At 40.3% G+C, this 22260-nt stretch overlaps 1 protein-coding gene across 1 annotated transcript in view; it reads right to left on the minus strand.

Annotated features, from left to right (window-relative positions):
• Nucleotides 1-22260, minus strand: part of LOC308135118 (cadherin-18-like) — a gene marked incomplete at both ends in the record, with an annotated part of 97771 nt that overhangs the window by 23500 nt on the left and 52011 nt on the right. The window contains 4 exons of the mRNA XM_080502992.1: nt 1231-1367; nt 2553-2806; nt 5062-5249; nt 14899-15066. Of these exons, the coding sequence (XP_080359118.1) occupies nt 1231-1367; nt 2553-2806; nt 5062-5249; nt 14899-15066 (747 nt within the window). The remainder of the gene's footprint in view (nt 1-1230; nt 1368-2552; nt 2807-5061; nt 5250-14898; nt 15067-22260) is intronic.

Below are 22260 nucleotides of genomic sequence, written 5' to 3' on the forward strand. Positions count from 1 at the left end.
CCAGGCAACTTCCTTGCCACACTCTGCCAGCCTCTACAGAATCATGTGTATTTATAAAGTGTTGCAGCCCGAGGGCCCAGTGGCCAAAACTGGTTTTCAAATCCCTTGTGTCAACAGATTTTTCTTGAAATGTCCCAAACAGAATAGAAGCATCCAAAAAAAACAATTTGCTGCTGCACTATAAACCTGAGAAATGTGAGTGTGAGAACCCCTGAAAGTATTGGCAGACAGTCATATTAAAGTTTAAGATTGAAATCAGTGGCCAAACACTGATGGGGATATTGCTTGCATTTACTGTGTGAAGAAAGTTGTTTCTTATTTAATGCTGGGAAGCATTTGTCTTCAGTGTTCTCAACAAAAACAACACAAATGTAGGGTTATTGTCAAGTAAAAAGTTTTGTTGCGTTTTGGGTATTTGTTTACATGACAGCGGCGTCCGGCACCGCTGAAAACACAACATTTTTAAAACTGCACTCAAGGTGGAACTTTTCAAAAACACTCCAACTCCACCTTCATGTAAAACACAACTTGTCAAAAACACTGCAACTGGGCATGCTCACCAGTAAATAGTCCTTAGCGTTTACTTCCTCTGAGGTGTATGGAATTATAACATGAAGAAAACAATATTAATACACTGTCCAGAATGAAGACAAGACTTGGTAAACTTTCCATTGCTTTGATACAGTAATATATTGATCAGCACTGTTGACTCACAGTGAAAACATCCTGGTTTGATTTCATTATCTACATTCATGAGTTTCTCGGACTTCCTGAATTAAAGTGTGTGGCTGTCTTTCTCCCTCTTTCACTATGTTGACCCTGTGATTGTGCACTGACCTGTCCAGGTTTCACACAGTCCAGTAACCTGCAGTGTTAAGCTGAACAGATTTTATATTGTATAAGATAGATAGAAAGCTTCTGTGAGAGACTGTTTGGATTGTTATTCCAGGTGACTCTCAACTATAAAACTGCATCCCAGGAGAACATGGACTGGAAGTCATGACACTCTGGAGGCAAACATTGTTGTTATTGTGAATCTATTCATGCATGTGCAGAGAAACGGATCACTTTGACTTTGGCGCACATGCACAGTAGCAGCCATTCAGAAAAGTTGTGTTTTCCTGGCTGTGTTTTCAGCGAGTCCGAGCACTCAAAGAGGGAAAACAGTGGATTCCCTCATTGATGGACACAGAAAAGTAGACAGAAGACTGATCATCGCCGTGAACTTACCAACCTCTGCAGCCATCACAGTGATGTTATGCCACGCCGTCTCCTCACGGTCCAGCACCTGAGTGGTCCTGATGATGCCACTGTTGACGCCGATGGTGAAAAACAATGGCTGCTCCTCTTGGTTTTCTATGAAGTACCTGCAGTGTAGCGGGGTAACACACCAGCTGAGTTCCAGAATTATTAGGATCATATGGAAAAGTATAGAAAATGCAATGATACACAGACTTTAAAGATTGAGATGAAAAAAAACTGAGAAAGACAAATCTCTGATTTAAAAATGTTCAATTTAATACCAATGAGAAAAAAAAATGCTTAAATACAAATTTAGTTTAATTGTAGGCATTCTACTTTTTTTTGTTTTTACTATGACATATTAGATGTATCTATTATTAGACATCTGCAAAGTTAATTTCCTGTTTGAAATGTCGGCACGCACTCATCAGTGTGTGTGGACTTCTCTGCTTTGATGGGGACCCTTCCAGGGATTATTTTTAATATTTTGTGTGAAGCAAAGTGTGGTATTCTTGTCTTGTTAGAAAATGTTGATTGTTTTATAACTGGAGGTATTCAATACCTGTAGAAAAAAATCTGCTGGAGTTTGAACAAGAAACATTCAGTTAAGTTCCTTATGCCTTCAGTTTGTATTTTCTCTTTTTTTCAAAGTAGGGTTTTACAAAGCAGAAAATGACCACGACGTTTTCAAGTAGAAACAGAAAACCTTTGTTGTGTTTTGGGTGTCCGTTGACATGACAAAGGTGGTCGGATTCACTTTTTGAAAATGGCTCCTGAACTTTTCAAAAACGCCCCATCTCCGAAAAGACGACTTTTTGAAAATGCTTTTTGAAACCGTGCATGCGTATCCCTGCCATAGTAAATAGTTCTTCTGCAGATGCTCAGTCGATGCATGTGCATGTGTGTGGTTTCGTTACAAAAAACAAAGAACAGCGCCAACACATGTCCTGACTTCATCATCACAGTTTCTGGCAGTTCTGTTGAAAAAGCCATCTTTTTCAAAATGTTCGTTTGTAAAATTGAAACTTTTATAAAGTGAAAACAAAACAAAAAAAAATTACATTTTGACTTGAAATGTGGCCTTGGCTAATGAATTCAAACAATAACAAGAAGCCATGAGGAAAGTAAAGCAAACCTAAGCAGCCAAGAGAGAAGTGGGGCATTCACAGAGAAATAGAGGCAGATTCTTCACTGGCGATGCAGTGGAGAACTATAAGCAAGAGTATTTTCTTACGCAAACCCTCAGCTAATCCTAGCCGACAAGCAAAAAACACCCGCAAACCCATGACGCTGTTATCAGATGCCTTTACCTGATGGCGCTGTTTGTGCTGTCGGGGTCCACAGCGGTCACGGTTCCGACCTGCGTGCCAGCGGGTGAGTTCTCGTACACATCCATAATGTAATAGTCCATTGAAAAGACGGGAGGCTCATCCACATCCCCCACAATGACTCGCAGTGATGTGGAATCCTTGAAAGGCCCCAGGTGGGAGAAGCGGTGGTCCGGATGCGTGTTGGAGGCTTCAATGCTCAGCGTGTGAACTTTCTTCTTCTCGTAGTTGAGGGGCTGCAGAGGAAGAAGAGAGCAGATTCATCCCTCAGAGGGCAAATTTCAAAGAAAACCCTCATCGCTTATAATCACGGTACTTTTATATTAAAAGCATCCCCAGTCAAGAATGATAAGCGCACCCTTTGATATTTTTTCATGCAAAAATGGCCCCTGTGCGCACGTTATTACATCATGCTGACAATAGAAAAATACCAACTGTGGGTGGAAATTTTAAAAGGAACAATTACAGACTCCCCTTCAGTAGAGATTTTTTTTTTGTTGTTTTGAAGTTTGAGCGCCGGAAGAAGAGCTACAAACACTCTCTCTATCACTTTGAGCTCGTGTTTCGAAAAAAATGAAAAAAATAAGAAATAAAATAAGCTAAATAAAACCGTAGGCTACTGCACACACCCGCCGAGCACAGACGTTTCTGTTGTCACAGTTCAAAAGGCGGCAGAAGCAAATCAGACTCTCGACTGTCTCAAAGGATTTGGACTTGACTGAACGTCCTGGTACCGGTCAAGCATGCTGGAACTGATCCCATTTCATTTTTGGTACACTTCACTGCAGTATTTCTGAAAAGAGTCAGAAGACACCTGAACCTGTCACCGAGCACTTAAAAGCAGGTGTACACAGGCAGCTCAAAGGCTGTTGTTGCAAACAAGAGTTGGACGCTTTTCCTGAACAAACAGCAATCATTTGAGAACAGAGTGTTTTATCTTCTAACGTTGGAAAAAAGTATGGAGCGGATTTAGTTGATCTTGTGTTGCTCTGGTATAGAACTGTGCTGTAATACCCGGCAGCATGTGAAATAATGAAACCCATTTTCAAAGGTTTTTTTTTTTTTAACAAAAAGAAACATTGAAGTACGTACACCAGAGGATCCTGTGTGGAATAATGACCCCCAGCATTGCGCTACCCCCCTCCTGTTTTTCACATAAAACACTTTTACCGACTGCCATTGGGATGCATAACATGAAAAAGTATGACTCTTCTTCTGCAAGTTCGATGCTTTTGAATATGTGTTGACTCCTTTACCATTTAATTCCATCATTACAAATCATCCCCATGAGCTCAGCTTTTAAAATATGCATTAATACATTGTTTTTGCATTTTCATTTCAGAAAAGCTTTGGCAACATTTTGAAAATGTCTGTGTACATAGAAAGGGCAGAAACGCTGATATAATTAGTATATTGGGTCACTAGTGGGAGCTGTTATAAACATTAACAATAGCGAGTACATGGACATTTGTATGGACAGATGATGAAGTTGTATTGCTATTACAGATGACCGTCAACTTTAAAACTGTCAAGTCCCAGGAGAATATGAACTTGGAGTGGAAACACTGGAGGCAAACATTGTTGCTATTGTCCATCTCCTGAGCATGTGCGTTTTCACTTGAGATCGTTGTCATGGAGACATTGCCTCACACTCCACCGATTTCATTATCTAGTGATATCTCCTTTAATAAAAGAGAAATAAATTATGAGAAAAAAAAACATGCTGGGAAAAAAAAAAGCATCCCTGTTTTTTCGTGCTTTTAGGGAGGCCTGTCACAGAAACTACAAAGAGGATTTTCCTCTATGTAGTCATGTGATCAGGTTAGCTGATCTAACATCAAACGTTTTGACATAAATTGTACGAAGGACAATGTTAAAATGAAAAACGTTGATCAAAGAAAGGATCTTCAAACTAATATATTAAATATATTACCAGTAATTGATGGCTCAGCCAAGGTATTTGAGGTAGATTTGGGTTTCTATCTTCTGTGACATCAGCATCATATTGAATTTCACTGCCATTTTGTATTATTTTTGTACAAATACTGCACTTTTAAAAGATACACTTCAAAAATTACAAATCGTAATGTGTTTGTATTCTGGAGCTCACGTTAATGACTTTTTAAAGGAAAAATTACTGTTTTCCACTGCAGTGCCACTGAAACAAAGTTTATGGTCTCCAATTAAATTGATTGTTTTCCATAATTTGACAATCTTTGCTATTTAAATTTCCAAGTTCCAAATGCTTACAAAGACATTGTGCTAGTCCGATTGGGTGAAAATGTTTTAATTTGTTTTTGTTCTTGTGCATGTACTGTATGTATAATCTGGCTAACTGAGCTGTGCTTTCTTCCATTGTTCTGTAATTGGGGCTGCACATGTACATGAAGAAAGCCTCGCCCATTACAGCTGCACTTGAAATCTCACAAGGCCCCACTTGAAAGCAAAATGCCCTCGTGTAAACATCAGTGCTGTGATCTTTGAGTCATACCTGCTTGAGAGAAATGATTCCCTCCCTGCAGTCTGTATCCGTGGTGATGGTGAAAATGGCAGCAGCCTCTGCATTAGTGATGCTGTAGGTCATCTCAGCATTCAGGCCTTCGTCCTCATCGCTGGCTCTAATCCGACCCACTACCTTCCCGACAGGAGCCAGCTCTGGCACGTAAAGCTGGTAGCTCTCTGCAACACAAACACAAGAGAAAGAGACAATCTTTACACTATTTGCATCTGTGTGTGTGTTTTTTGCAGTACTGCTGCCAGTACTGGATGATACCTCTACAAAGTGGTCTGCACTATACAAGGCTGAAGTCAAAGTCAACCCCCTAAAAAAACCCACAATGCACCAGATTAGTCCGAAGAAGTTTGTAACTCATCCATGCGCTTGACAATGTTAAGCCACCTTCCCAGGAATAATTGTAATAATAAACATGCTACCACACTATAGAGTCAGACATTGTCCAACCGACCTACTGAATCTAACAGCAGTCATTGCTGCTCTCTGGTTGGCAGACATCTGTATGGTTTCCAATCACACGTTTCCCCAGACCGTAACTGGAAATACACTAACTGGAAACGTGGTGCCACTGCTGGTTTCTTTGTATGAGGACTTAAAGAATGTATTCAACGTATTCTCTTTCTTCGTGTTTCTGACCTGTGTACTTACTTCTCTGGTTTCAGGTAAGTTGTTGCCCTGCCCTATCCTCCTGTGCGCTGATTACGCCTCCCATTCCTAACCATACCCATCTGTGTCTCATTAACTCGCCACTTACGTGGCGTGCTGTGTGTTTGTTGTTGCCAGATTGTCTCGTCACCCCTTTCAAGCCTACGCTCTCTTAGCACTTCAGTTGCCCTCTAACTTCGATCCCCGCTTGTCTTTAAATTTTTGCTGTCTCGGTGCATCCATTTGAGTATTTTTCTCTCTTTGACCCTTGACTCTTGACCAGGATTTTTGGAATAAACATTGCTTTTTGAGCTGTGAGGGCTGTTTGACAAGTCATACTTCAGGGTAATTTTGAACACTGTGTGACCTTGTGAAGATAAAGTTTCTCTTAAAGAAAGGAAAACCCACGTGCTATGTTTTAAAGTATATAAATGAACTTTTTCTGCACCAAATCATTCAACCAGCTAATGTTCTGGTCATGAGAATGAACACATATAATGTTAACCCTGTGAATGCCGGAAACATTTATGTTGACCCGTCAACGTTTTCAAGTGAAAACAGAAAGATTTCACAGCAGTAGTGGAGGCGGTTTACAGGACAATGATGCCCAAGAGCCACTGGAAACTCAAGTTTTTGAAAAAGGCTCCAAAGGTGGAACACTTTGAAAATGTTCCATCTTCGTGGAAACAGAGTGAAATGCAACCTCGAGAATACATTCCAACTGGATTTCTGTGTAAATGGGAGGAAAACACACATTATTTTGGAAACACCATAGAAAGTAATCATTCTTCTGCAAATGTCTGAGTAGATGGACAATAAAAACATTTTCCTAATAACTCCCAGTCCATTTTCTCCTTGAACTTGGTGGTTTTCGAGTTGAGTCACTGTAATAGCAATCCAAATTCATTGAATGTATGCGACTCGCCATTGTTAATGTCTATAGCATTTTGTTCCCTGCATGCATGCGTGTGTGGTTTCATTACAAAAGAAAAAAACAACAGTGACAACTAGTGGTCCAACATGAAAACTATATTATTCTCAAAACTTTGCTGTATAAATGCAAAATTGTTCTGAAATTAAAACACAAAGACGATGCATTTTCCCTTGAAACATGTTCATCTCATAAGTGCAAACTGTATATTTTGGGACATGATTATCGCACCTTTCAATATGACAATAACTGCTATTAATTTGACAGCATTATTATTATTATTATTATTATTATCATCATTTTGAGCAATGAAGAAGAGAAGAGGTATGGTGTTTCTAAAACAAATGCTATAAATATGTATATTTTCATTTTCTCTTTTGACCAAATTCAGTCCTGAGCATAACAATTAAACTTAAGTGTTTCTTAAATAAGGTTGACCATATAGGGATTTTTAATTGTACATATTAATCACGTGTATTTTGATTTTCCTGGCATGCTGGGTTGTATTGTGTTGAAAGAAAAAAGTCTACTTCTCGAACCTCTCAGGTCGCCACTGCTGGAATCGTCAGCCAGATCTCTTCAGGGTTTGGAGCCCAGATGAGCTGTTCATTTCCTAGGAGTTCCAAGGCCTCCTTCTCCTTCTCCTTCATGACCGCAGTCTGAGCCTCCTCCAGGGAAAAGGCTCTTTTCATTTTCCATAACAAGTGAGTATCTAAGCAATCTACATGTATTTTGCAGCAAGCCTATGCAGCATAGACTTACAAAAACATAATTTTTCAATATTCATACCTCATTTTTGCTTCAATGCACCCAGGCCAATTTAGTGGACATCATGTTTTAAGTTGCTAATAAGAACTTATGGATTTCATGCTGGAGCCTATCAGTAAGAAAGCATAAAATCATAAAATTTAGCATATGCTTAAATAAATTAAACATGTAGATTTTCTTCAAATGTGAAAATGCTGCATTCAATTTTGCCTTTTACGCCACGGTGTGCTTGAGTTCTGTATATTTGCTGTTAGGCCTGTATTGAAGAGTCCTTTAAAATCTGATAATTGTGGAAAGAACCTTTTTTTTTTTTTTTTTACCATGTGTCATGTTACCTATTTTGCTCTGAACAGCTTAAAAGTACGTAAGACTTTCATTTAATACCACTCATGTTAAAAACAACTGCTCTTGTCAAAGTCATGTTGTCCGGTAAGGTTTGTACAAACCTGCATCATGCAACAGCTACAGTTTTGTGGACATTTCAGTGTATTTTGCGCGAGAAGATTTCATTAAAATTGGCTTTATGTTGAGATTGTAGACATTTTCAGTAGTTATTGTTTGGCTTTTGTGAAATAATTGACATTTTCATCAAGTACACTCTGCACCACAACAAAGGAAAACTTTAAAGTTCAAATTTCAAGTTTTTATGGCACTATTTGACTGGTCCGACCAACGCAAGATGAAATTTGGCAGTATGTGGCCCCTGAACTATAGTGTGTTTGACACTATATCATAGTATATCATGTATCATGAGACTTTTAAGAGACTTTTAAGTGGATTAACAAAATGTTGTCACCACCTGTATGCCATAGCCACTTGTTTAATGATCTTCTCCACAGTGACTGCTCTGACGGTGGGGGTCTCCCTCATGAGGGATGCCAGGTCCAGCCGGGCTTTCACACGCTGTTTCCTAAGCCCAGAGGTAAACAATCTCCAGGCTCTGCGGTCACAACAAACGCCCAGGGAGGGATGTTTTAGGACCCATTCGAACTGGGAACTGTCCCTCCTCATTATGTGACCTGAGGAAGCCTAATCTCAACATCAAGAAAATGAATAACCAAAAGGGCTTGTGCCAGTTGTATCTGCAACACGCTACATGTCTTCTTTAACAATCTTGTAAGTTCACAACTCGCCACACTGTACAACATGAGTCTTATAAACAACATGAAGTCTTCTGTGTGCAGATTGCACAATGAAAACAAGCTGAATCGCATCAATGTGATTCCACATGAATAATACATCATAAGGCTGCACCATCCATCCACGAAAAAGAAACTAGCAAAGCATAAATGGAGCCCTTGCACTTGTAGAATTTATATGTTAGGAGAGGAATCCCCCAAAGTTTTTCCTTACATCTCACATACTTATTTAGATGCGTTTTGCCATTGATCTCAAGTGAAAAGTAATCTGCTGTCATTGTTAGAATTGGCTTTGATTGACTCCTATTAAGCCCTTGACACTGTTGCAACAGTGAAAATTTAAAATACTGCAAGAAAAAACTGGAACAAATCAACAAAACAAATCTACAATAAAGAATACTTTGAAGAAAAAGGTGGAGAAAAAACAAGTTTCAGGTGTATAAATACATGTCCTCTGATATAATGACAATATTAAACAGAGATTCCAGCTGCTTAGCCGGATTCTTTTAATCTGACATAGAGACGACTCCAGAATACCTTTCAACGCAATGGATCGTCTCATGAAGACGACAGCTGAGAGCAGTTAGGGTCAAATTGTTGTGAAAAAATAAATACAGCAGGCATAATGTCTTTGAGTCTGTTTGATGCACTCAACAGCTGGAGAGTTTCCCGACTTACATGGCGTGAAGAATTCCCTGACGGTTTTCACCTGGTTGATCCTGAGATGCTCAGAGAAGTATTAAAAACACATTAGTTTTCCACATGTGCACTCGACCCAATACCCACCAGCTTTTTTAAGAATGTTATGTTTTTTTTATTTAGTCTGTGTTGAGTTTCTCTTAATTTGTAATAATTCAATGCAACAACGTATCTTCCACATGACCAAATCCTTCAATTCTCCAAATTCCTTTCATTTACAGAAGCTACACAGCAACTTGAGTGAACTTCCACTCTAGGAATTACTGGATCTTATCAAAATAAAGGCTCAGTTTACATGACAACATTTCAAGTGAAAAAAGATGTCCGTTAACACGGAAATGCTCAAGACAATGTAGTTTTTATTTCGGGACACGAGTGAGTGTTTTTTTTTTTTTTTTTTTTTAAACAACACACACACACATGCTGTGAGAGGGTGAACTCAATCCTCTTGACAGTATCATTAAAGTTGTCCTGCTGTGAATTACTGTTGGTGGTTTTTGTAATGAAACCACACACACATGAACAATCTGCTATAGACATTAACAATGAGAGTACACAAACCTTCCTGTAGACAGACCACAGAGTTAGATTATGATTACAGATAACTATGAACTATAAAACTACAAAATCCCACGAGAATATGGACTAAGAGTCATGCCACTTTTTTGTTTTTAGAATAGAACTACTTTATTAATTCCAGAGGTAAAATCTGAAACAATAGATGGCCAAATAGTAAGGTGTTGGTTTTTTGTGTTTTATTTTTTTGTCTTTTATAACAAATTAAGGATTACACCACCAAAATTGAGTATTTAGCTTGGCATAGTTCCACATTAGGAGATGTTTTCAAATTGTTGCATTTTCAGTGACTGAGCGTTGTTGTCATGTAAACAAACACCCAAATCACAATGAAAGTTTTCTACTGTCACTAATGTAAAACTATCAAGTCCGAGGAGAATATGGACTGGGAGTCATGTAAAGAAGAACTATGTACTTCAGCCTAGCTGCTTATGCACAGTAGCAGCGTTTCAGAAAAGTTGCATTTACCCCCGTTTTCACAGAGCCTGAGAGTTTTCAAATGATTACATTTTCCCTTGTTTCCATGGAGACAGAGCATTCTCAGAAAGTTCAACCTTGTGAGCGGGTTTCAAAAAGTGGCATTTTCAGTAGGTCGAAGCACTGTTGTCAGGTAAACAGACCCCCAAAATGCAATAAAAGTTTTGGTTTTCACTTGGAAACGTTGTGTAAACAGGGCCTTACTTTGAATGTTCGTCACTTGTTGTCTCAGAATATACGTCTTGACACGAGGCGTGACGATAAGCAGAACTGGCTTGGGATTAGTGTCAAAGTGTGTCAGTCAGGAGTCACCTAAAATGCAGTGTTTGACAAGCTTTGAACAGCTTTGTTAACAACAATGTAACACATAGCTGACTTATCTTCTACTTGATATGATCACAGAGTCACTGCTCATTGTTTGTATTGGATGTTTCACTACCTCAGTCAGGTGCCAACTCAAGGACGGGTTGCAGATCATCCATTGTTGTCAATAAGATTACAATCAACACCAAATAGTAGCTTCAGCTGATCCCCGGGAAGGAGATTTGGTAATTTACAGGTAATTTAATGTAATACCACGATATACACCAGAGGGAGAAGGGCACGCCCCTTTTCCCTGCAAGAATATTGTGGATGCTGTGGTTTGTGGGCATGGCCAAGCTAAACAGTGCTAAGATGTAATGATTGAACACTAGTAATGAATAACTACCTTACTTAGTCCATTACTAAAAAAAAAACATAGCCAGTGTCACTGTTACTGATAGGACACTTTCTACAAAAGACTTATTTGTGAAGTTGACCCTAACCCTTTAAAAATAAAAATAAAAAGGCTCATAACATAACTGCATTTGTGAATAGCCAGCATTGAGACACATCTAAGCTTCTGACATGACAATCTGGAGAATGACCATGTGTGGTGCAGTGATACAGCTGCAGTACCATCATGTCGTGAGGCGTCGGACAAGAAGTGAGCAGGATCTCTGCAGAGCTGTGAATGACAGGAGCGAACAGCTGGCCTTGAGAGAACGCTGAGCTGCCATGATTATTCCTCTTAAGACTGGCTTGGGACAATAAAGACTGTGAAACTGTGTGTATTTATGCTGGGAAATAACCCACAGGGTAATCTGTGCCCTGCCACATTTACTCATGCCAACGTATTACAGTGTGTGAAAACTACATTGGGCTCCAATTACAAGAAAACCTCAGTTTTTCACACCTTTATCCAAATGTATATTCTGACCAATGAGATATATTTCTCATGGCTGGGGATTGTAGTGACTTCTCTTGCTCTTGCAAACTGCATTCCACATACATGCCCTACCAGATGCAAAGAACTTTGGTTTGTATGTTGTATTTATTGTTTTCTGCAATTTTCCACAAATAAAGTTTTATCTAATCTAATCTAATCTAATCGTATCGTATCGCACCACATCATAGGGCAGTTCCAGACCCCTCAGATCTTCAGGAAAGGCTTCCTCAGTGTCTCCCAAGTCAGAAGCAAATAAAGTGAAGCAGCTTTTAGTTATTACTCCTTCTACCTGCGGCACAAACTTATTGAGCACGAGGATACTGCTGACACACTCACTTTTATTTAATAAGACCTTAAACTATACAATTTATAAGCCCATAACTTATACTATTATTTGTTCTTTTTGTGGTACTTATTTTGTTTTAATTGATGTATTTCTGATTTTCTATTGCTTTATTTTATGCTTTGTAAAGCATGTGAACTGCTTCGTGTCTAAGTGGTGCTACATAAATATACCTGCCGAAACGTGGCTCCATTGCAGTGTCAATAAAATGAAAAAGGTCTGATACAATAGTTTGCAAATCATTATTGATTTTTTACACATAATAATGAAATTGATTGGTATCAGTAGCAGAAAAGCATGCCAATAATTGCAATTAGAAACACATGCTTTTAAACAGTTGTTCTACATATCATATATACATGTGGAAGTGTCCATAAGTGAGACACTGAACACTGAACATAGCAACTGTCCTCCTGGGACTGTGAATTATTATGCTTGTGAAGTTGTGGATGTAACTGAAGAGTGGTTTGATTGCTGAAGTGGTAAAACACACTAAGGACAACTTTTTTTTTATAGAGGCTGACCACTGCAGTCTTGTAATGCCACACAAGCAGTTTTTTTTAGAGATGTTCTGACGCTGCTGTCAAGCCATTACTATTTGGCCATTGTCAAATTTGCCTGATTCCTGAAGCTTCCTAAAGCCCCCCACATTAAGTAATTGTCTGGTTTTGTGGCCACATTACAGCACTCCAGAGAACTGATGGGAGTCAGGAGTCTTGTTTAAGGTCCCACCTGTCAGCTGGTGAATTGGAACCTCTGAACTCTCGATTTTGCAACAGAAGGTTTCATTAACATTCGCTTTATTTTAAGATTGTAATCATTTTCATTTGTAATTACATTATTTTGTGAAAATATAATAAAATACATTTTCCTCATGTATCCTCTGCACTACATGAAAGAAAATATTCAATGTTTAAATCTAAAGGTTATTATGGCACTATTTTACCAGTCCAACCCACTCAAAACAAGACTGGGATCCCTGAACTAAGAGGTCAAGAGGCTGCGCAGTAGTATAGATCAGCCTCTATGCTTTTCACTTTTTCAGCTTCTAACACATCAGCGACAAGGACAAATTTATTCCTGCACAGTGGAGCAGTGGCTAGTGACCTCACGTCACGGTGAGAAGGTCCTGGTTCCAGTTTCTTCCCACAGTCCCAAAAAGCATGCACTGGGGCTCCCTGAGCAAGACCCTTGTCTTCCACCTGCTGCCCCTGACCACTGTGCTGTATGGCTATATGGTCAATTCAGTGAACACATCTCCCCAAGCACATTGATAGAGTAGGATTCATCTTCAAATGACATCCATGTGCTGTTTTTTATCGATGAAAGCTTCCTCCAATGTTTTACACAGATTGTGTATGTTTAATTATTGTGTTGCCGTGTTGTTTATGTTGTTACAACCTGACAAGTTCACTACTCTCAGTAGCATAACGCTGGAGCTCTATCAGCCTGAAGTGGTAATTGTAAAACATCTTGTGTCTGTTTCAGAGTTTGGGTGTGTAGAGGTTATTAATCAGTCTGTGTGTGGGTGCAGAGACTGTTTATCAGCAGCAGCAGAAAAAGTCTGAGTAATCACAGGTACTGTGAATGGATTCTAACTCTATGACAAGATATAATGAGAGAAAAAGAAATGATGCAGCTCCTCGGCAGTATTGACCAGTGCGGTCTAATCTCAGTCCTGAAGAGACAATGTCCTGCACATTTCAGACGTCTCAAAGCTCCAACATGCTTTATTGTAATCAATGTCATCAGCCAGCTCTCCACCAAGCCAGATAATAATCCACTCGCAGCAATGTGCAAAAGCTGGGAGACTAAAAGACTATTGATTCTCAAGCTGTGGAAAGTGTACCACCAATGCTACCTGAGCTCTCTCTACTGGATTGTTGAGGAAAGTCATCTTTAATAACAAGATTAGAACAGTTTAGAAGATTAGAACTGCCCATATTTGGTAACTTCCTAATTTCTTCACCATTCCCTGGAAACTAACGAGCGTACCATCAGTGAAATTCCCACATTTCACAGTCTCTTCATCCTTGGAAGTTATGCATCAATAATGCATGTGCTGTAAGCAGTTCACCTTCCCAACGCTAGGCGGTGTCGCAGAATCAGGTGCACAACCATCTGAAACTCATTGGTCATGTTTGTTTTCCAGTCATAATGAGCAAGTCGGCACACATATTGGAAGTGATGATGCAAATTTCACCTTCAGGGGCCAGTCAGCAGACTGTAGTGGCGAGCTACAAGCTAGCATCCTGCAAGGTGTAATCCTTAATATCCAAGCTGTGGAAAATACTGTGAACGGCACAAAAAACAGAATGTTTTTCCCTTCCTCTGGACAGTGTGTGCTATTCAGTGAATTTAACAGCTCTTCTCTCATAAAGTGCACATATACTACACCACCATCTGGGTCACATGTGGAGTTCCTTCACACGCCCTATGACATAGTAGAATGAACCAATCACAGCCAATTGATCTGTGTACTTCCCCTTGCATTCTGTGCCGGTTTGATGTGCATTTAGAAATTGGGTTAGGTGAGCGTGGGGCGACGTAGAGACTCTGCGGAGGTGGTTCGCAGCAATGCTTAGCCTTTGTGTATCGTTTGCAGATGGACACTCAAGCAGAAGCCCTGAAAGTAAAGGGCAGTTTCCTGCTCTAGATTCTACAAAATTCTTTGGTTTTATCTGACTTGTAGAATCCTAATATTGATCCTGAATACTCATCCCCAAAGGCGGTCGCAAATCATCAAAATTGTCAAATCACTATCACTGTAGTCGGATATGTTTGAAGCACAATTTCGCCGTATTCATCATGACTAAACCACGTCATCCAACAGCACACATCTCAGACTCTGAGGGACAAAAGCAACAATATGACAAGACAAAATAAATGTAGAATAAAAAAGAACAAAGGTGAGGCAACAACACGTGGGGACTTGTCCACCTGCCGCCATCAGAAACATGTGCAACACCCCGAAGGGATCACTTACTCTGCTGAAACTTTGGGGGGTTGTCATTGACGTCACTCAGGGTGATGTTGATAGTAGTTGATCCCGACAGTCCTCCAACGGAGCCCGCCATGTCTTTGGCCTGGATTACCACAGCGTAGTGGTTTCTACTCTCTCGGTCCATGTTGGACATGGCTGTGCGTATGGTACCTGGGGTAGAGACGGGAACAGACATTCTCAGCATCACTGTGTTGCTTTACAAAGCTGAATGGTGGGAACTCTGGTTTATTATTGCATAATCAGTAGGGCACATTCATTATCCGTGGAAGCTAAATTTCATCAAACAAAAGAAAGTCGAACAGAAATGGTAAATCCAATCTATCGTTGTTGAAATGGCAAAATTGACAGCATAATGTATCAGTCTTTGAACATACTAACTCGAAATGCTAAAATATAAATCCAAACCATGGGAGACCTCTGCTAAGAACCAGAACAGGTCCCCAGCCCAAAGTGGCACAGCAAGCCAAGCAACCCCTCCCCAGGGCGCCGGACCACACAAAGTGGCACAAAGCTCTTCTCCTGATGGGGTTCCGGGTCCCTGGCTGTGAAGAATTGTGCTTTATGCAGTAACACACAAAACTAGGAGCAACACAAGCCTGTGCCTCCCGGCGCTTTCAGTTTTATGGCTCTCCTAACACAGAATGAAATATTAAGACATACTGTACATTTTAAAAAAGAATAACTGGTGACAAAAGCAGTGATCCAAAAGACAATGGAGCATTATCCCGAGGAAATAATCCCCCATCGAGTGCCTCTGCTGCTCTCAGGGTAATTGAAGAGGAAAAATGAAGAGGTCGCGTTTCTTAGTCAGCACTCCGACGGAGGCACGCAGCATGACAGCATGTATGTATCACATCTGCAGAGGCAGCAGCAACTGGCTGGTGTATAAAAAATGATAATACAATTCGGCCACAGGGAATAGAAAGCTCATGTTTATAGTCACCATTCTCCATCGAAAACACTTTCACACACACACAGGACGACGCTCATGTACACGCACACTGCTCAGACCAGAGCCCCGACTTCATCTCTAACACGGCCATCTAGAATAACCAAGATTGCCTGTTTTGGCAGCATAATAAGATTTCTACTCTCTTGCAAAACCCAAAATTAAATTAATTCGATATCAATACATTTCTGACATTCCATTTGCTTTTCATACATTATTCATTGCTGCGTGAGCTGTCTGTTTGGAGAAACATATTCTTCTGTCTGGAGGACGTCGTCAGCTCCTGGATGCTCTGGCGATTGGACACAGATAGAGTTATACAAACATTCCGCTGTGTTCGTCCTCACCCTGTTCATATCGCGGCAGCTTCACATATCAGCTCTAAATTATTCAATACCATTCAGCTACATTCACTGATTGACTACATGGGCTCGTGTTCCAGTTGTGCACATTGGAAACTGAACCTGGAATATAATTAGGCATACAGGAATAATGAGAAAATAGTAAAATACCTCCTTCAGCTTTTAATGAAACATGTTAAACTCCTTAATTGCATTTGCATTAAATTCAATTAAAACCACAAAGTCTTCTAGCTTCCACCATGAATTGTATTAGATTTTGGTCTGTTTAACACATTATTTATGATAAATGAATGAATTAATAATTAATGGTGTTAATTTGTTACTGTTGTGACATCATATCTTCTGTTGTAGCACTTGAGACTGGTCTGGAGACCACATTTTCAGACTTTAAGATATTGTTTTCTTCAGGAGTTTAGACTTGATTCAGTTTCATCCCCTTAAAGTCTTGGTATTGTCTTGGAATGTTCTGGCTATAGTGTTTTCTTTGTTCTTCAGATGCTCTGGTCTTGGTCTTCACTCAGACTCGGCCCCTTAAAATCTTGATCTTGTCTTGGTCTTGGCATGCGCTTGTCTTGAGCTTGACAGTCTCTGGTTAGGTAGTCTTGACTTCAACACTGATGACGACATTTTTGTGTAAAAAAAAAAAAGACACCTTTAAAAAGTAGCTCAGTCCGTCGTTTATAAAGGGTTAATTCCATGTGCATTTTTGATGTGTAACTGACAGTGCTGTGAAGCAGGACTACAATTTGTTTCTCATATTCTGTCCTGCTCTGGAGTAATTAGGTCTGGAACACCTGCTCACATAATTTCAGTAATCATTTTCTAAACTAAAAGGCAAATTTAGGAATATATTCACCCTTCTGTTACACAGCTATTTTATCTTTTAATACATGATGGAAGTCTAAAAAGTAGATGAATCTTCACACCCCTGTAGTCATTGGCGCCCCCAAACCAGAGCGCACACCATATGTTGGGAACCACTGGTTTCGAGGGAAAAAATTAAGGGACCAGGACTCATCAATCACAGCCAGGATCTCATTATTCACGAGAGCCGAAGTGCTCACTGAGAGTATTCAACATATCCCTGACAGTGTTTCCAGTGTGTCACACACACAGCACTAATGGACTGCATGTTTTTCTCTATACCTGCTGTCATTTCGTGCTTGTAAGAAGGCTACCCTCTCAAAAAAAAAACCAAAAACATGTCTACAGTATGTTGAAGCAATCTCGAAGCAAAATGTAGCATCCAGGAAGAGAGCAGACCGGTCAGAATAAGCCCACTTTGCAAACTGTCCACACTTACAAGGTCTGAACCTGAAGCGGCTCTAACAAGGACACAATTGCCCTAACACACACACACACACACACACACACACACACACACACACACACACACACACACACACACACACACACACACACACACACACACACACACACACACACACACTTACTTCTCCCACATGAGAGGCAGACAGTGTTTAGCCTGGAGGCTCTGCTCCACTGCATTACTCGCTTCACAGGCTTACAAAGCACAGAGCCATCTGGCCTTATCAGCCCCTTTAGACTGAGCGCAGAGACACGGTGCAGCCTGGACGGGGCAGGCAGCACAAATTATGCACCTGTATCGCAGAGAGTGACCAGGAGAGAGACATATATAGAGCGGCATGGAGACACGGACTGGATGATGGGAGGGGGCGGGGGTGTCAGAGAGAGAGATCGAGGACAAAAGGAAGCAGAGAGTGTTTGAAAATGAGCAGAGAGGACTGGCCCGAGAGAGGGGAAACAAGCTGGAGGGGAGTGGAGGGATTCTGCCTGTGTGTTGCAGAGAGGGAGGCCCAGATTAACTTTGGTGCAGGCCAACAGAATTTAAACAATTTCAAACTACTGGAATCACTTTCCGTCCATTGTGCGTGTGCCAATATTGATTCTGACTGGAAGGACTGTTTGGGAATCTCAAGACTACAGTTTAATACCCTATGAAAGAGAAAAGGACAAGCATGGCCTCCATCAGCAAGACTTTAAAGATGTGCACATTCATATCCAAATGACTGCTTCTCCAGTTGTGAGGAGGAATCCAAGCTAAGAGTACTTGACGGTATAAACACAGCTTCCCGTGGGATGGTAAGGAAGAGAGGGCAGATAATAGAAGGGGTACTTTGCACTGCTTTAGCTTGAATAAAAAGCCTGACATCAGAAAGCAAGGCTCGTGAAGATAAGCTAAGCATACATATTAGGGCTCAACAGATGTTTCTGTATTTGAGATCCCGGTGGATTGTCTGTGAGTGGATTTGGCTTTAATAAAAATGGACCAAGGTTAGATTCGGAGTCGACTTGAAACAGCCTCTTATAGTGTTACGAGGCCAGTAAACAGACTTTATGGAAAACCATATGTTTGAAAATATCAGCAGAATATGAGAAATGTCATCTCAAGATGAGGTTGTGGTGCAGGTTTCCAGTCATCCTTCGGTCTTTGACACCACTTCATCCCACTCAGGAAACTGACTCCAGATGACTAAGGCAGGGCACACTTCACAGGGCAAACACAGTGATACAGACAAACACATACAGGCTATATAGGTTCACCAATTCACCTAAAATTCAGAAGTCTGAAATCACCTGAAAAATTACGAATAAACTTTAACATTCAGCCTCTGATCTGACAGTTAAAATAAGGTCAAAATTACCTAATTTTAAAATCTATAAATATCAAAGAAGATTTTCATTAACATCTGAAAACAACATAGATCATTCGATCTCCAACGTGTTGCTGTGACTGAAGATTGTTGTGCTGATTTATCATTATGTATGATAATTTAAAACATCTGAAATGTTAGTATTTGGGGACCATCACATGCCAAGATGCACACATGATCATCCAAACATCAACTGACGGTACAAGACCTGACGCATCAGTGGTTTCATGTTGTTTCCACCTCAGTCAAGTCCTCTTATCAACATGTGGCAAAGGAGTCCTCACACTGAGAAACTTTTTTTCCTTTTTCTACAGTGAAATTTGACCTCTTTTCCTTATTCTAACAGGACGTTGCATCAAGGTGACCAATACTGTCGCCTTTCTGTTTAAAACTAGTCTGACCATTTTTCTCTAACACCAAGGCATTCTTTCCTGCCTGAAAGAGATCACTTGACCATACAAATAGTCATTGTGTACTTCCCCCAATGGTTGGTGACATGTGATAAACTAATCAATGACGAGACAACAGGAGTAGTAATATGTATCACCTCAGTGGCAATTGTCCTGATATAAAATTTAGTCTAACTCAGTGGTTCAAGATTGGAGCAATGAGAACTTCACTGGTTCTGCTCTAAATTCTAGTATTATTGTGGCTTTCTTTGACATGTGCAAATCCAGTTTTGACAAACTCACAGCAGCTTTTGCTGATCATGCCCACCTATTTTTATAAAGTTATGTCACATACAGGAGGTTCTTGAGCCATAAATCCTCAAAAACGGTGGACAAACTTCATAAGTAAAACATCTTATCGTACATAAGAGTCATGACAGACTCAGATGGTTTTCTAATGAAAGGAGAAAACTACCGTAGTTAAAGTGACGACAACAGAATGGTTCTATCCCGCTATAGAATAGGAACAATACACCAAAATGTTATTTAACTTAAAGATTTCCATGACGAAATCAAAGGCAATTGCTTGATGTTGCTCTTTGTCATAAACAAACCTTAACCCATTTATTGTGAATACAGTCAAATGATATTAGCCTATTGTGTGGAATTAGCTGGCTCTCTGGATGGATGCCAAGTCATTTTTTGCTCACTGAGCTTTCACACATATGTCACATAATGCAGGAAGCAGAAGTGATGACAGACCAAAGGAGACAGCAGCAGTCAGTTCCGTGACACTTTGATCCTCCATACTGTACTGCATGTACTGCACCTGAACTCATGGAAACATATGCCACATAGGGGACAGAACTGCACAACTGAGGTGTAAATTAACTGTACGGTCCAGTTAATAGTACAGAAACGATTTGTTTTACATGGAACTTCAGATGCAGTGGGTGAACATCAAAGTCTGTGAATCTAAAGTTGACGCCATCTTTCACAGGAATGACTGCAGCAAGTGCAAGACTTATTTAGGCCAATGGTGAGCATCAAGCTGAACAACAAATAACAACGTGAATGAAACAAATACACAGATTTGTGGACACATACTTGCGTATGTATCACATACATACAAATTTCAATGATAATGAGTTCCAGAGGAAGTTCGAACCTGATGGTTTTCAGAAATGGTCACAGACAATGTTTTTGAAGGCAGTTCAGGTTATTACTTTCTCAAGGTGTTTATAGATTATGGTTTTGAAAAGTGCTCATCGACAAGGATTTCAGAAATGTTCACAGATAATGGTTTTTCGTAGTTCACAGAGGTTCAAGAGTTTTCACAGCTGAGGATGTTTATTGTACCCTGACGAATAAATCTCAAGCAAATATTAATTGTTTGTAGGAGAATCCAGATCATGATTTTTAAAAATGTCCACAGATAATAGCTTAAAGAAGTACTCAAATGTGGTCCAACATAATCGATTTTAGACATTTTCACACAAAAAATTATTAACAGAAGCTTCGAAGACAGTGGATGTCAGATGTTTTCACAGGTAGTGAATTCTAAAAGTGTTCACTTAAAGATTTCAGGCACTTCATTTTTTCAATAACAGATAACAAATTTGTGAAGTGGTTTCACGAGTGATCAATGATCTATGATGATCTATTTAAAGGTGTTCATTGATAATAGTTTTCCAACAGACAGAATTTTAGTCGTGCTCACAGATTATTTTCACAGACAGTTCACAGTTTATTTTGGGAAATAATGTCAGGAGTAACCACACAATTCTCTCTGTATTGACAGTCATTTGTGTTCACAGATGATGTCTTTTCTAAAGGCCTTCAGAGATGTTCATTCTCAAATATGTTTGTTGATTGTATGTGGTAATAGAGTGTCAGCAGACAATGGTTCTGAGAGGTGTTTACATGCAATGTCTTCTAAGTGTGTCCCCTTGCATAGTAGTTTATCCACATTCTCTGAAGTGTGAAATTAAGCTATTTACCTTAGACAATTGAGTCCCCTCAGCCTGCACATTATTCTTCATTTACCACGTACAGCCTGTCACAGGGTGGACAATTGTTCTTATTCACATTTTACACAACTTCACACTGCTCACCAAGCCAGTTCATCCGTATCCATTGATTTTTGTGTGTCTATATCATCCCATTTTCTTGTAATTTATCCAATTTATTATATATATCTAACAATACAAATCCATTTCAGAAAATTACACTATCATTTGAAATCATTTTTTTTTTTTGCATTCTTATTCTGCTACACTGAAGAAGAAGAAAAACAATTTCAGGTTACAACTTCTTTTTTTTTTTTTTTTTTTTTTACAACCCACGTGGGTAATGACAGCGAGACTTGGAAGGGGGTGATTGGGAGGAACGGCCTCCCCGATCTGAACCCGAGCGGTGTTCTGTTATTGGACTTCTGTGCCAGTCACAGTTTGTCCATAACGAACACCATGTTCGAGCACAGGGGTGTCCATAAGTGCACATGGCACCAGGACACCCTAGGCCGGAGGTCAATGATAGACTTTGTGGTCGTGTCATCTGATCTCTGGCCGCGTGTCTTGGACACTCGGGTAAAGAGAGGGGCAGAGCTGTCAACTGATCACCACCTGGTGGTGAGTTGGATGCGCTGGACTGGGAGGAGGCCGGATAGACTCGGCAGGCCCAAACGTGTTGTGAGGGTCTGCTGGGAACATCTGGCCGAGCCCTCCGTCCGCGCAGCCTTCAACTCCCACCTCCGGGAGAGCTTCTCACAGATCCCGAGGGAGGTTGGAGACATTGAGTCCGAGTGGACCATGTTCTCCACTTCCATTGTCGAAGCTGCTGCTCGGAGCTGTGGCCGCAGGGTCTCTGGCGCCTGTCGTGGCGGCAATCCCCGAACCCGGTGGTGGACACCGGAAGTAAGGGATGCCGTCAAGCTGAAGAAGGAGTCC

This window comes from Blennius ocellaris (genome assembly GCF_963422515.1).
Source record: "Blennius ocellaris genome assembly, chromosome: 10".
Lineage (NCBI taxonomy): Eukaryota > Metazoa > Chordata > Actinopteri > Blenniiformes > Blenniidae > Blennius > Blennius ocellaris.